An 11,877-nucleotide genomic window follows, 5' to 3' on the forward strand; every position below is an offset into this window, starting at 1 on the left:
TGCGCGTGACGTCACTTTGAGTGTCTGTGCATGCGCAAGCAGCGAAACCTGGAAGTAACGCGCTCCGTTACTTCCAGGTTGCCGCGGAGCGCAACTTGAACACGCTCAACTTGAAGCAAATTTAACCCAAGCTATGACTGTACGTGTCTTCCCCAAACTTCTGCTGGCTGGGGTGCACTTTAAAAACAATAATAAAAAAATAAAACTGGAACCACACATCACTCTTGCAACTGGAAAGATGTGGTTTTAGGGTGTGACAGTGCCTACTGTCTATGGTCACATCTGCACCACCCATTTAAAAATACATGGCTTTCTCAGAAGAATCCTGGGAACTGTAGTTCTTTGAGGGTGCAGGGAGTTGTAGTTTCTTTGAGGGTGAACTGCTGTGACCAGGATTCCTTGGAGGAAGCCATGTGCTTTAAACGTATGATGTGGGTGTTGCCTGTGTGTCTCTGCACATAGGATGTTACCTATGTAACTCTTGTTTTGCATTCAGGATTCCAACTAAACAGCTTACATTGAGAATGTATTTGAAATGGTATAACTTTTATTTCTATCATTTCTTTATAACATTTCTTTAAACAGATTTTAGGAACAGCTCTTAAAGTTGGTGGCAGATCACACGGTTCCTTTCATGAAAGACAATAAATTGTTGGATTTAAAATAAAATGAAATCCATGTCTGCAAAGCAATTGGGAAGTGGGAGAGCCAAATAGTAAATTCTCCCTCTCCAGCTGGTTTAATGTTGTACCACAGACATAGCACCAGTGATTAAAAAAAGAACAAAAGGCCAAGAATTTAGGAACAGAATATGCTTTGCTATGTTTGTTTGTTTTAATTATTTTAAGAAAATGATACCACCTTTCTGTACAAAGAATACACAAAACAGTGTTCAGAAACTAATGGGTTTATTTACAAATCACTACTTGTGATTTATAATTTGTAAATATTTTTTTAAAAAAATGTGAAATAGCACTAAAATGAGTAAGGGGAAGGGGGTGGAAAGCGAAAGCAGAAGAGGATGCAAAGACACAAGCCAATTTTTAGAAGCCAGTTCAGTTTTTGCAAAGTCTCTGGTGCAAGAGTTGCATTTCAAATTCATTTCAGCACTATTTGCTTTTGCTTCAAAGGGGAAGATGGCAGTGATCCCATCAGGCACTTCCTCATTGAGTCTTCTGCCCGAGGAGTACACCTTAAGGGCGCCGAAGAAGAACCCTATTTTGGTAAGACAGCCTTCCTGATGCATCTGTTTGTTAAATGTCATTACAGCTGGTTCAGGATTTGTTGTTAGGAAGCTGTGTGTAACATGAGTGTTTCTGAAGTTACTGCATTTTGCTGCTAAGAAGAACCCAACTGGATCAAACCAAAGTTCCATCCAGTCCAATGTTAACACTCTTATTAAACAAGCCATTCTGCTTGTTCCCACTCTGGCTTTTGCTAAACATTTGGGGTGGATCCCCAAAGTAAAGAGCTGGCTGGTTTCCAAGGACAGCAGCAAGATCTCATATTCACCTGTTTCTGGACAACCCTAGAAGGAGCAAGGATGGATATGAGACATGATAAACTCTGGTTTGTATTGCAATGTCCCAAAAAAGACAACATGTTATCTCTGAAAACTGCTTTCTGTTAGTTCTTCGTTGGTTCCCCTATAACAACTTCCCTAGTTCATTAACAAACATTCAGTACAGCTGAAACAAAATTTTTAAAAATCCTTCAGTAGCACCTTAGAGACCAACTAAGTTTGTTATTGGTATGAACTTTCGTGTGCATGCACACTTCTTCAGATACACAATTAGTTCAGCCGTTAATCAGTGGCAGAATGAGGGGAAATGAGAATTTTGGCAGAGATTTTGGGTTCAGAGGTTTAAGAACACCATGTACAAACCTCTTCCTCTATCTCTTTGTTACAGGAAGTCTCTCGGCGTTTGTATATCAACACACCATCATGCCTTTAGCATTGCCCTGCAGACTGGTTATCCCCAGCCAAGGTACGTTTAGGAACTGAAGCAAATAATTTCTGAAGCGCTGAAAGGAATGGTGTGCTTTGTCTAGTATTCATGCTAGACACAGGAGAGGGATAGGGAATCTAAGGCTCTCCTGATTTACGTGCCACCTGGGTCTGGATGGTGTTACGGTAAAATCTGGGTGCGAGGCTGCTCTGCCACCCAGCTCGTCGGACTAAGTCCGCGGGTCCCTGCAGAGGAAAATGAGCTCAGCCGGAGACAGGAGCAAACTGCAGAAGATCCAAGTTTATTGCGCAACAGGTTCAAGGCGAGATTGAACAGCGAGAAAGGGGTGACATGAACTTTTGAAACTTCCCTCCATGTCCCAGAATACAGTGCAAAATACATCCCAGTTACATCATGAATACATTAAGAAGAGGTTGGGTTACACAGATTACATCATGAATACTTTAAGAAGAGGTTGGGTTACACAGGATTAACATATGGAGGAGGGAGGGGGGAATATGCAGAGCTGGAGATATGCGCAGATAGTCTGCCACCTGGCATTGCCCGGAGGAAAGGCTTGGCAGAGTGATTTGACAGGATTAGGGTCTTGACACCTTGCTTGAGGGATTATGGAGGACAGGGAAGGTGTCATGAAGTCCTAGAGAAATTGAGCAAATTGGCACGTTGATTTTCTATGAATTTTATAGATTTTAGTCCCTTTTGACATTGACAATTGGAAATAAATGGATATATTGTAGCGAAGAAGAAGGTGAAGAAGACATGCCCCCCCCTTCCGAGGTTCTTGGAGAAGGAAATTTCACATATGTGGGGTCATCATTTGAAAAGGCCTTGTCTTCAGTGCCCACCAGCCTGATTAATCTTAGCAGGGCCTCTGAGGCCAATTTTAGGACTCAGGCAGGTTCATATAGGCTGTCCATCAAACAACTTGATTGTTCAGGGACATAACGGTTTGTAACGGTCCTTTAAGCTGAGGCTGGAAATTCAAGCCAATTCAACTGACACAAAATTGGTGTGATATGATAAAATCTTCTAATTCTGACATATACAAGTACCACTTTTAAAAAATAAAAAGGCAAACAGCCCACCTAAAGCACCAGGAGGGGGGGGGGATAGCTAGGTAACAACTGAATCGGCATTTGAATCACTAGTAAACGTGACTGTTGGTGGCACTGTGAAGAGGAAGAGGTTGCTTCATCCTGCAGGGAGGAGAAGAATGAAGCAACTCCTGTTTTTATGATTCGGCTTTAGTTTTGATTTTGGTATGCATCTTTAGAGACTGATATGGTGGTTCCCCTGTGCATCAGAACTGAAAATTAGAACAATGCGGGTTGTAATTGGTACATTTTTGCCCTCTGTCTGATTAGTTTTTTCCTACTTTGATTTCCCCACCTCCAACCTCACTTCAGATTTCTTTGGAGGAAGAGAAAATCCTGCCGTGGGTTCAGAAGCCACTCTGCCAGTTTCAATGAAAGCTGCAGGTGAGTGAAATGGGAGCATGCACACCTATCTGTTCAGTTTGTAGGGGTTGTTTGAAGTATCAGAGCTGAGTGTTGTAAATTCACATCTGCTCTTCTGTCTACATGCAGCTGCTGCTGCTGCTGCTGCTGCTGCGAAGATATCCCATTTTGCCATCACTCAGACCAGCCTCATAAGTAAACTTAGCCAAGCTTGTAGCCTGCAAAATAATAACAATAACAATAATAATATATTTAATGTACAGTATATCCCACCTTTCTCCCAGACTGGGATTCAAGGCAGCTTGCAACATTTTAAAAACTTTTTTTTTATAAAATACAAAGTAATGGAAACAATCTAGTTAAGAGCAATAATGAAAATACAATGGAACACATTTTGAACCAGCGTTAAAGTACCAATTGCCCTGATAGCAGCAGCCCAGTGATCTGCATCGTCTGCGCCTTAGTTTTCTAAGCCCTGCCTGAAAAGGAAGGTTTTGCAGTGCTCACCAAATTGAGTAATTGATACCCAGAGGAGGAGCTAGCTGCTCTGGCGCCCGGAGCGGTGTGCATGCTGTGCACCCAGGGGCGGGGTGAGCATCCCAGGGGGGTGGGGCAGCGATGTCACCCCTCCCCTCAGGGATGACACCCAGGGCAGGCTGCACCCACCGCACCCCCATTCTCTTCCAGTGTTGATACCTCAAACCTGGGTTTGTTGATGCCCTGGCTGGAGGACAGATGGTAGCTCTTCTCCCCAGCATGGCTTAACCACTTACTCTGTGTGTGTGTGTGTGTGTGTGTGTGCGCGCGCGCACGCGCACGGGCTGTCCAACTCCAGGAATACACATCTGGGCTTTTTTTTTTTAAAGTGAGAAACACTAGCAACCTAAACACCTTTCCCATCACAGCCATTTGGAGGGGTTTGGGTAGGGGGAGAGAGTTTAATTTCATTTTTACATTTATTAACACCACCCCCAGAGGTCAGCAGCCACAATAGGTCATTAATCGTCCTTTCTTCTCTCTCTCTCTCTCTCTCTCTCTCTCTCTCTCTCTCTCTCTCTCTCTCTCTCGCCTTCTGGCCTTAATAGTCTGCAATCTCCTGTACCTGCACTCCCTGACCATGGAGACGCTCACCGGCAAAGCAGCAGTTCGGAAAGCCGTATCTGCCACTTTCGAACTGGAGGTCCCGCCTACGCCCACCATCGTCCACTTCAAAGTGACTGACCAAGGGATCACCTTGACAGACATCCAGCGGAAGTAAGGAAGCTGAATAGGACAGCGGGTGGCAGAGGGGGAAGGAGTACCTTTTATTACAGAGTTGGCTGCTCTGTTAAAATGTTTGGGGGTGGGGAAAGAGGGCAAACCTTTTGCAATGTCAGAAACAAAAGCAGAGGTGCTCCCGATGTCTATTGGCAAATGGGAACATGCGCAGGAACCGGGGAACACCCAAGGATTTCTGCCCAAGGGGGATATCACAGAATTCCGACAGGAGCGGAAATAGCCAGTCCGTCCTATGCGTGAAATGGGAATCAAACCAGTGAATACAATCAATATTCACCGCTGTTGTTGTCGTCCACAGAATCATGGAATTGTAGAGGTGGAGGGGACCCTGAGATTCCAGGAATCTCAACTAAAGCATCCATGACAGATGTGGCTTTCTGTCCACAAACATTACATGATTGATTACATCCTCACCACCACATTTGCATTCTGTTTCCTTTGCATTGAGATGAATGGGGTGGAGTAACGTAACCATAATGTAAGGTAAAGGTAAAGGGACCCCTGACCATTAGGTCCAGTCGTGACCGACTCTGGGGTTGCGGCACTCATCTCGCTATATTGACCAAGGGAGCCGGCGTACAGCTTCCGGGTCATGTGGCCAGCATGACTAAGCCGCTTCTGGCGAACCAGAGCAGCACACGGAAACACCGTTTACCTTCCTGCCAGAGCGGTACCTATTTATCTACTTGCACTTTGATGTGCTTCCGAACTGCTAGGTTGGCAGGAGCAGGGACTGAGCAACGGGAGCTCACCCCGTCGCGGGGATTCAAACCGCTGACCTTCTGATCGGCAAGTCCTAGGCTCTGTGGTTTAACCCACAGCGCCACCCGCGTCCCAACAACCATAATGTAATTTTCATCAATTACGTAAGTTACGTACTTTCATCACTAAGGGCAAGACAAATAATGTAGGGGGGGTTTCAGTGCAGCAGAAAGGAAACAGCACTGAATAGTGCACATACAAGGAGGGATAGCCATTTTTGAACTGACTTCTTAAGTAACTTATTGGTTTTGTTTTGGGTGTTTTCCTTTTTTAAAAAAAGTAAACATGCTTGATTTTTGCCTCCTCTCTACAGGGTTTTCTTCCGGCGGCACTATCCACTGGCTGCCATCAGCTTTTGTGACATGGACCCCGAAAACCGAAAGTAAGTGACCAGGCTGCTCCTCCAGTATTGCTACCAGCATTAACAGGAGGCCACGTGCAGCAATTTTGATTTCTCCCCACCTCACCCACACAGTTTATTTCCCAAGAGTCTTTTATTTTAGGGCCAGTGCTTTCTCTCCATGTGGTTGGTCATGGGAGGCTGAATAACAATAACAATATAATAATTTATTATATACATATACAATAACAATCATAATTTATTACTTATACCCCGCCCATCTGGATGTGTTTCCCCAGCCACTCTGGACGGCTTCCAACAGGAGATCAAAAATACATTGAAACTTCATTCATTAAAACACTTCCCTAAACAGGGCTGCCTTCAGAAATAATAATGGCTCTCTATGGCTACTCCCAAAAGGGTGGGCAGACTTCAAACTTGTCAGACCCACTCTGCCTGTTTGTTTCGCGAGATCTACCAGCCAGAGCCAGCTGCAAAAGACATAGAGTTAGAACTGAAGAACAGGGTGCCTTATTAGCCTAAGGAATTGTTTCTCAGTACCAGAACTGAACTGGGCTCACAGCCTGTTCACAGCAAACTGCACTCCTGGGACTCTGCTATACAGCCGCAAATATAACATTTTAAGTGCATTATACAAATGTGACACTAGATGGCGATGGTGCGCTAATGGCAAATTCAATATATATATTTCGAACTTTTTTTAAAAAGCATTTTCACAGCGGCTTTTTTATATGTGTCCCTGGTTAGCTTTTTTCATTTCACTAAGTAAGAAAAGTTAATTTGTTGTTGCTATTGCTTTTTTAAAATAGTTTTTATTAAGTTTTCAAATTATAGACATCAAAATAAACATTTTACATAATACCATATATCCAGTGACTTCCTTCCTTCTCCTTCCAAGGTTCATTTTACCTGCCTACCATTCCTGCATATTTTACTGTTGCCGTTTTAGTCAGTTCTCCAATTTACATCATTCAAATGTTAATCACATTGTTGAATGTATCTTAATGCTGCTGTTCTTCCTGTTGCTAAACCATTGGGAGCCAGACACACTTGCCTATCTGCTGCCAATCACCTGGAGATCTACTAGTAGCAGATCCCAATGCACTTTCTGTCCACCCATGTTCCAGACTATTTCCTGGCAACCTACGTACCATATTCTTTGCTTTCATCTGGAAAACACTGGGTTGCAGTAGTTTGGCAGCAACCTACCCTGGATTCTTCATAAAAAAGAATGACTGAATCAAAAAGGAGAAGCGCAAATGTTGTGTTTTAAGCACCTTCTTGCAAAGTTTGATTGCTATAGTATGGTGGATCAGGGCTGGCCCAATACATTTTGGCACCTGATGACCCCCAAATAGCGTCCCCCTCCCTGACCCCCAAATAGCGTCCCTTAACCCCCTCAGGTTAAGAACTTAATTCGTTCTGGAGGTCTGTTCTTAACCTGAAACTGTTCTTTACCTGAAGCACCACTTTAGCTAATGGGGCCTCCCGCTGCTGCCGCCGCATGATTTCTGTTCTCATCCTGAAGCAAAGTTCTTAACCCGAGGTACTATTTCTGGGTTAGCGGAGTCTGTAACCTGAAGCGTCTGTAACCCGAGGTACCACTGTATCAGGAAGTGGGGCAGGGGCAAAGATCTGCATCAAGATCTGCTGCCTTATATTGAGTCAGACTGTTACATTAAACAAGCCAGCTAATGAAATGTTTTGTTGAATATGAAGTCTAATTCCCCTCCTCTCTCTTTTTTGTAAAGGTGGCAGAAATTTTCCAAGATTTCCAGGTAAGCTATATGGATGGGATGAGCAGCTTCATGGAATACACAGAGTCTAGACGATGATATGAGGAATTAGAGATTGGTTAGGACAGCCATAAGCAAACTCAGCCCTCTAGATGTTTTGGGACTACAACTCCCATCATCCCTGACTACTGGTCCTGTTAGCTAGGGATGATGGGAGTTGTAGTCCCAAAACATCTGGAGGGCCAAGTTTGCCTATGCCTGGGTTAGGGCAATTGTTTTCTCATAAAGCATGTTAGTAGCAGCACAATCATGCATTCCTGCTCAGAAGGAAGTCCTACCTATTCAGTGGGACTTGCTCCCAGTTAAATGTGTGTATAGGACTGCAGGCTAAGGGTTGAGAAAAAGGCAGCAACAGAAATTCAACTAAAAGGCATTGAGGTTGGATAGGTACCCTCATGGTAAGCTAGCACCCAGATGCTAAGGGTGCTCCCAAATGGGGGTTTATTGTGGGAGTGGCGGCTTCTCTGCATGTTTTTTTCACAGCCATTGGCATCAACAAGCCAACATGTAAATCCCCTCCCCCATTTAATGTGGATTTCCTTTCTGGGAAAATCCAGTTTTTTTAAAAAAAGGGGGGGGGAGCTGGTGTGTCACAAACACACACCCATTCCTGATACTTGAACCAATACATTTACAATATTGAGTCCCTGTTTCCCTGAACGCAAGTGCTGTTGAATTGAATTGAACTAAATGGGTCTCACATGTGCTTAAGATTGCAGCTCGTGTCCCTTTGCTTTCTATACCCCTTCATTAATTTTGGATTTGAACCTTAATCTTCTGAGCCTTACTTTTCTAAAACAAATTATATAACAAAAGTGATTAAAGGGGTGAGTGGAGGTGGGTGTGGGGAGAGAAATGGGGCAGTCAGTGTAGGTGAGTCACCCTGGGCGTTGCCTCCTCCCAGTTCCTTGCGTCCCAAGCGAGATGCCATTTGAACAAAGGAATGGAAGAGAAAAGGGGGGTGGGAATGCCTTTTGTAACTCTTTGCCCTTCCCCATGACTACCAGAAGCAGAATATATTCTGCAAAATGAGGACAAGGAAAATTCCTTAAACCACAGAGTAACACACCACCTCTGGCTGTGCATATGCGACACATTTAAAGCACATTTCCTTCCCCACCCACACAAAAAATAATATTGGGAATTGCAGTTTGTTGTGGGTGTTGGGAGTTATAGTTTTTTGGGGGGGTAAAATACCGTTCCCAAGGTTATTGGGGAGGGGGAAGGAAATGTGCTTTAATATGCCCAGCCAGAGGTGGTGTGTTTCTCTGCGGTTTAAGGAATCATTGTGTGTCCAAAGTTCAAGTCTACATGCTTGAGCATTTCTTCATCTGTCATGAGCATAAACCTATCACATAGGGATTTGTTTCCTCTCTGTTTCTCGCCACAGGATCTTCGGTGTCATTGCCAAAAGCCCAGCAGACTCTGAGAATATCTGCCACCTCTTTGCAGAATATGACGCAGTGCATCCGGCTTCCCATATTGTTGACTTCATCAAGAAACTTCTCCCTGCTGCTTAACGTTGCCCAAATGCTGGGGTCCTCTGTTTCCTAGCAATGCTGCCCCACCACTCCCTATACCCCCACCCCACCCGGAAGCGCAACAGTGCGCTCTTGGTCTTTGAAAGCTCTCTGGGTTGCATTTCGAAAAGGCTCTGGAGACAAACCATGGCTGTATGAGTGTTGTGAGGGCTGCAACAGAAATGCGGCAGTGGGAAGCAGCAGCAGGTCATATGTCTTTGCAGGAATGATTCAGTGACCGGATTGTCTCTCTACAGGAAGGCCAACCGTGTAATTTCTGGGCTCCTATTTCAACCAGCATACTCTTTAGGCCAATTGATCAAAAAAGGTGTTTTTCTACCTTGTGGAAAAAAGATAGTCTTGCAACATGCAAAGTTGTACTGATTTGCCTTGGTAATAGCAAATCTTTGAGATAGGTCTGCCAACAGGAATCCATGCTCAGTTCGTCCGTTGACTGGACTATTGTAATGTGTAAATACTTTATGAAGAATATTTAGAAGCTGCAATTGCTGCAGAATGCAGCTGTCAGAGTGTTAAATCGTTTGGCACCAGCCTGCTCATGTAATGAGATCAGCAGCAGAGGCCCTTCTTGTGGCCCGTTGTTAGGGTATACCCACAATGCAGTGACACAAGATGGGGGCCACCACGGAGAAGGCCCTGTTTATGGAACTCACTTCCCTTTGCTATAGGGACAATGCTGCCATTATTCAACTTTTGTTGCTGGGTAAATATACCCTTTTTTTCACCCAGCCTTTGAGAGAGGGTTGAGCCTAGAGGGCTAACTGTAAACATGGCTGCCGTAGTGTTGTTATTTTGATACTGTATATTTTTCTTATTAAATATATACTGGCCATATCAATAACTTCTATATGAATCTTATTACTCTAATCTGCCCTGGAACCAAGAGCGGCTGAAGTGTGGGCTAAATGATCAAAATCGTCAATTAATTAATGTCACCCCAGTTCTGAAAGATCTGCAGCGGTTGCCTCCATGTTTGTGTTTGGCTTACAAAATGGCCTGCTCCATGGCAACGCAGGTCTCAGACTGGGTGTAAAGTGAGATTGAGACTGGATACAGAGGCAAGACAAAACAGGGAAAGGATGAAGCGTGAAGCCAAGATCCAGCTGCAGTAACAGGCGGTATGGTGGGGCAGTGGTGCTCACCTGACCTTCCGACCATTGAGTTGCTGATGCTTACAGGGAAGGAAAGAGCAGGGAGAAGTGAGGCAACAGGGAGGCTGGTGCAGTGCAAATGCACAGGTGAAGCTTGTTTGGCACTCCTGCTGGTAAGCTTGCACCGCACCAACCTTCCTGCTGCCTCACCCCTTTGTCGTTCTCAGTAAGCAGCAGCAACTCGGCCGTCAGGAGGCCAGGTGAGTGCCACCACCACACCATTTGCAGTCATCAGGCTGTGCTCTAGAAATTCAGGGCTGTGATGTTGCTTCAGCAAGAAACAAGTCAATACTGAGCCCTGCAGAGCATCGGCTCTGTCCTAATGGTTGGCCCCCATCCACATTGTAAGGTGCTGCTTTAATTGAAGGGGCCCAGCCCTCTCCAGGAGTCATCTTCTGCAGTACAGCAGGGGCGCTTCTGGCCTCTTCCACACTAGAATACACTGAGGCCAGCACTGCTGCATCCTCAACACATGGGACACTGTCCCCCACACCACACCCTTGTTTGTATGGTAGCAACACTTCTGGGATTGGCTCTGTGCTCCAGAGAGCTCCATTCCATCACCCGAAATGGACTTTAATTTCTTTTTGCTTTTAACTGGTTTTGTTTTTTTGCTTTTATGTGATACTATTTTGGGGTTTTAATGTTTTTATATTGTTGTAAACAGCTATAATTTTTTTAATGATACTGCAGTATATAAATATTTTTATAACTAAGTAAATAAATCTGACTTCTGGTCCTGGACATAATGCCCTACATGACTTTTGCTCTAAATACCTGGAGTAGTGCTTCTCCCTGTACCAGCCTGCCTGTGCCTTCTGATCTGCAGAGGAGGCCCTACTTACTGTCCCTCTGTTGGGAGAGATTCACTATGGAGTGATGTAGCAAATGGCCTGTTGCAGACCCTCCAAGTGTCCCTATTTTCCAAGGACATCCCTGATTTAGAGAAGCTGTTCTGGTTTCTGATTTGATCCTGGAATGTCCCACTTTTCCTATTTTCATGGGAGAAATGTTGAAGGGTATGAAGTTATCCGACTCCCAAGCCATCTGAAGACAATCCTGTATAGGGACTTTTTAATGTTTAATGTTTTATTATTATTATTAATATGTTGGAAGTTGCCCAAAGTGACTGGGGGTGGGGAGCCAGTAAGATGTGTGAGGTATAAATAGTAAAATTATCATTATATTTCTGGGTTGCCCCAGCCACTCTGGGCAGCTTCCAACATATATAAAAACATAATAAAACATGAAACATTTTTTTAAAAACAAAACCTTTCCTATACAGGATTGCCTTCAGATGGTTCGGAGGTCAGATAACTCCATAACCTGCAACATTTCTCCAATGAAAATAGGGACATTCTAAGGAAAAGAGGGACATTCCGGGATCAAATCAGAAACTGGGATGGCTTCTTTAAATCAGGGACATCCCTGGAAAATTGGGACACTCAGAGAGTCTGGGCTAGCATTAGTGATATGTATAAAACCAGGGTTTTATGATCCTCTGAAAGGCTCCGAAAGAATGATGCCAACAGCTTTTAGGAAGCAATGGCACAAAAAAACT

General features: G+C 44.3%; 1 protein-coding gene across 2 annotated transcripts in view; it reads left to right on the forward strand.

Moving 5' to 3' along the window:
* The window catches only part of TNS4 (tensin 4), a 30,558-nt gene extending 19,493 nt beyond the window's left edge, over positions 1-11,065 (forward strand). For both annotated transcript variants that reach the window (XM_053363208.1, XM_053363209.1), the window contains 7 exons: positions 1,131-1,223; positions 1,911-1,988; positions 3,377-3,448; positions 4,513-4,681; positions 5,781-5,849; positions 7,580-7,606; positions 9,015-11,065. In XM_053363208.1, the coding sequence (XP_053219183.1) occupies positions 1,131-1,223; positions 1,911-1,988; positions 3,377-3,448; positions 4,513-4,681; positions 5,781-5,849; positions 7,580-7,606; positions 9,015-9,144 (638 nt within the window). In that variant the 3' untranslated portion in view covers positions 9,145-11,065. The remainder of the gene's footprint in view (positions 1-1,130; positions 1,224-1,910; positions 1,989-3,376; positions 3,449-4,512; positions 4,682-5,780; positions 5,850-7,579; positions 7,607-9,014) is intronic.
* Positions 11,066-11,877: the final 812 nt, after the last annotated feature.

Source organism: Podarcis raffonei, chromosome 13 (assembly GCF_027172205.1).
Source record: "Podarcis raffonei isolate rPodRaf1 chromosome 13, rPodRaf1.pri, whole genome shotgun sequence".
Taxonomy (NCBI): domain Eukaryota; kingdom Metazoa; phylum Chordata; class Lepidosauria; order Squamata; family Lacertidae; genus Podarcis; species Podarcis raffonei.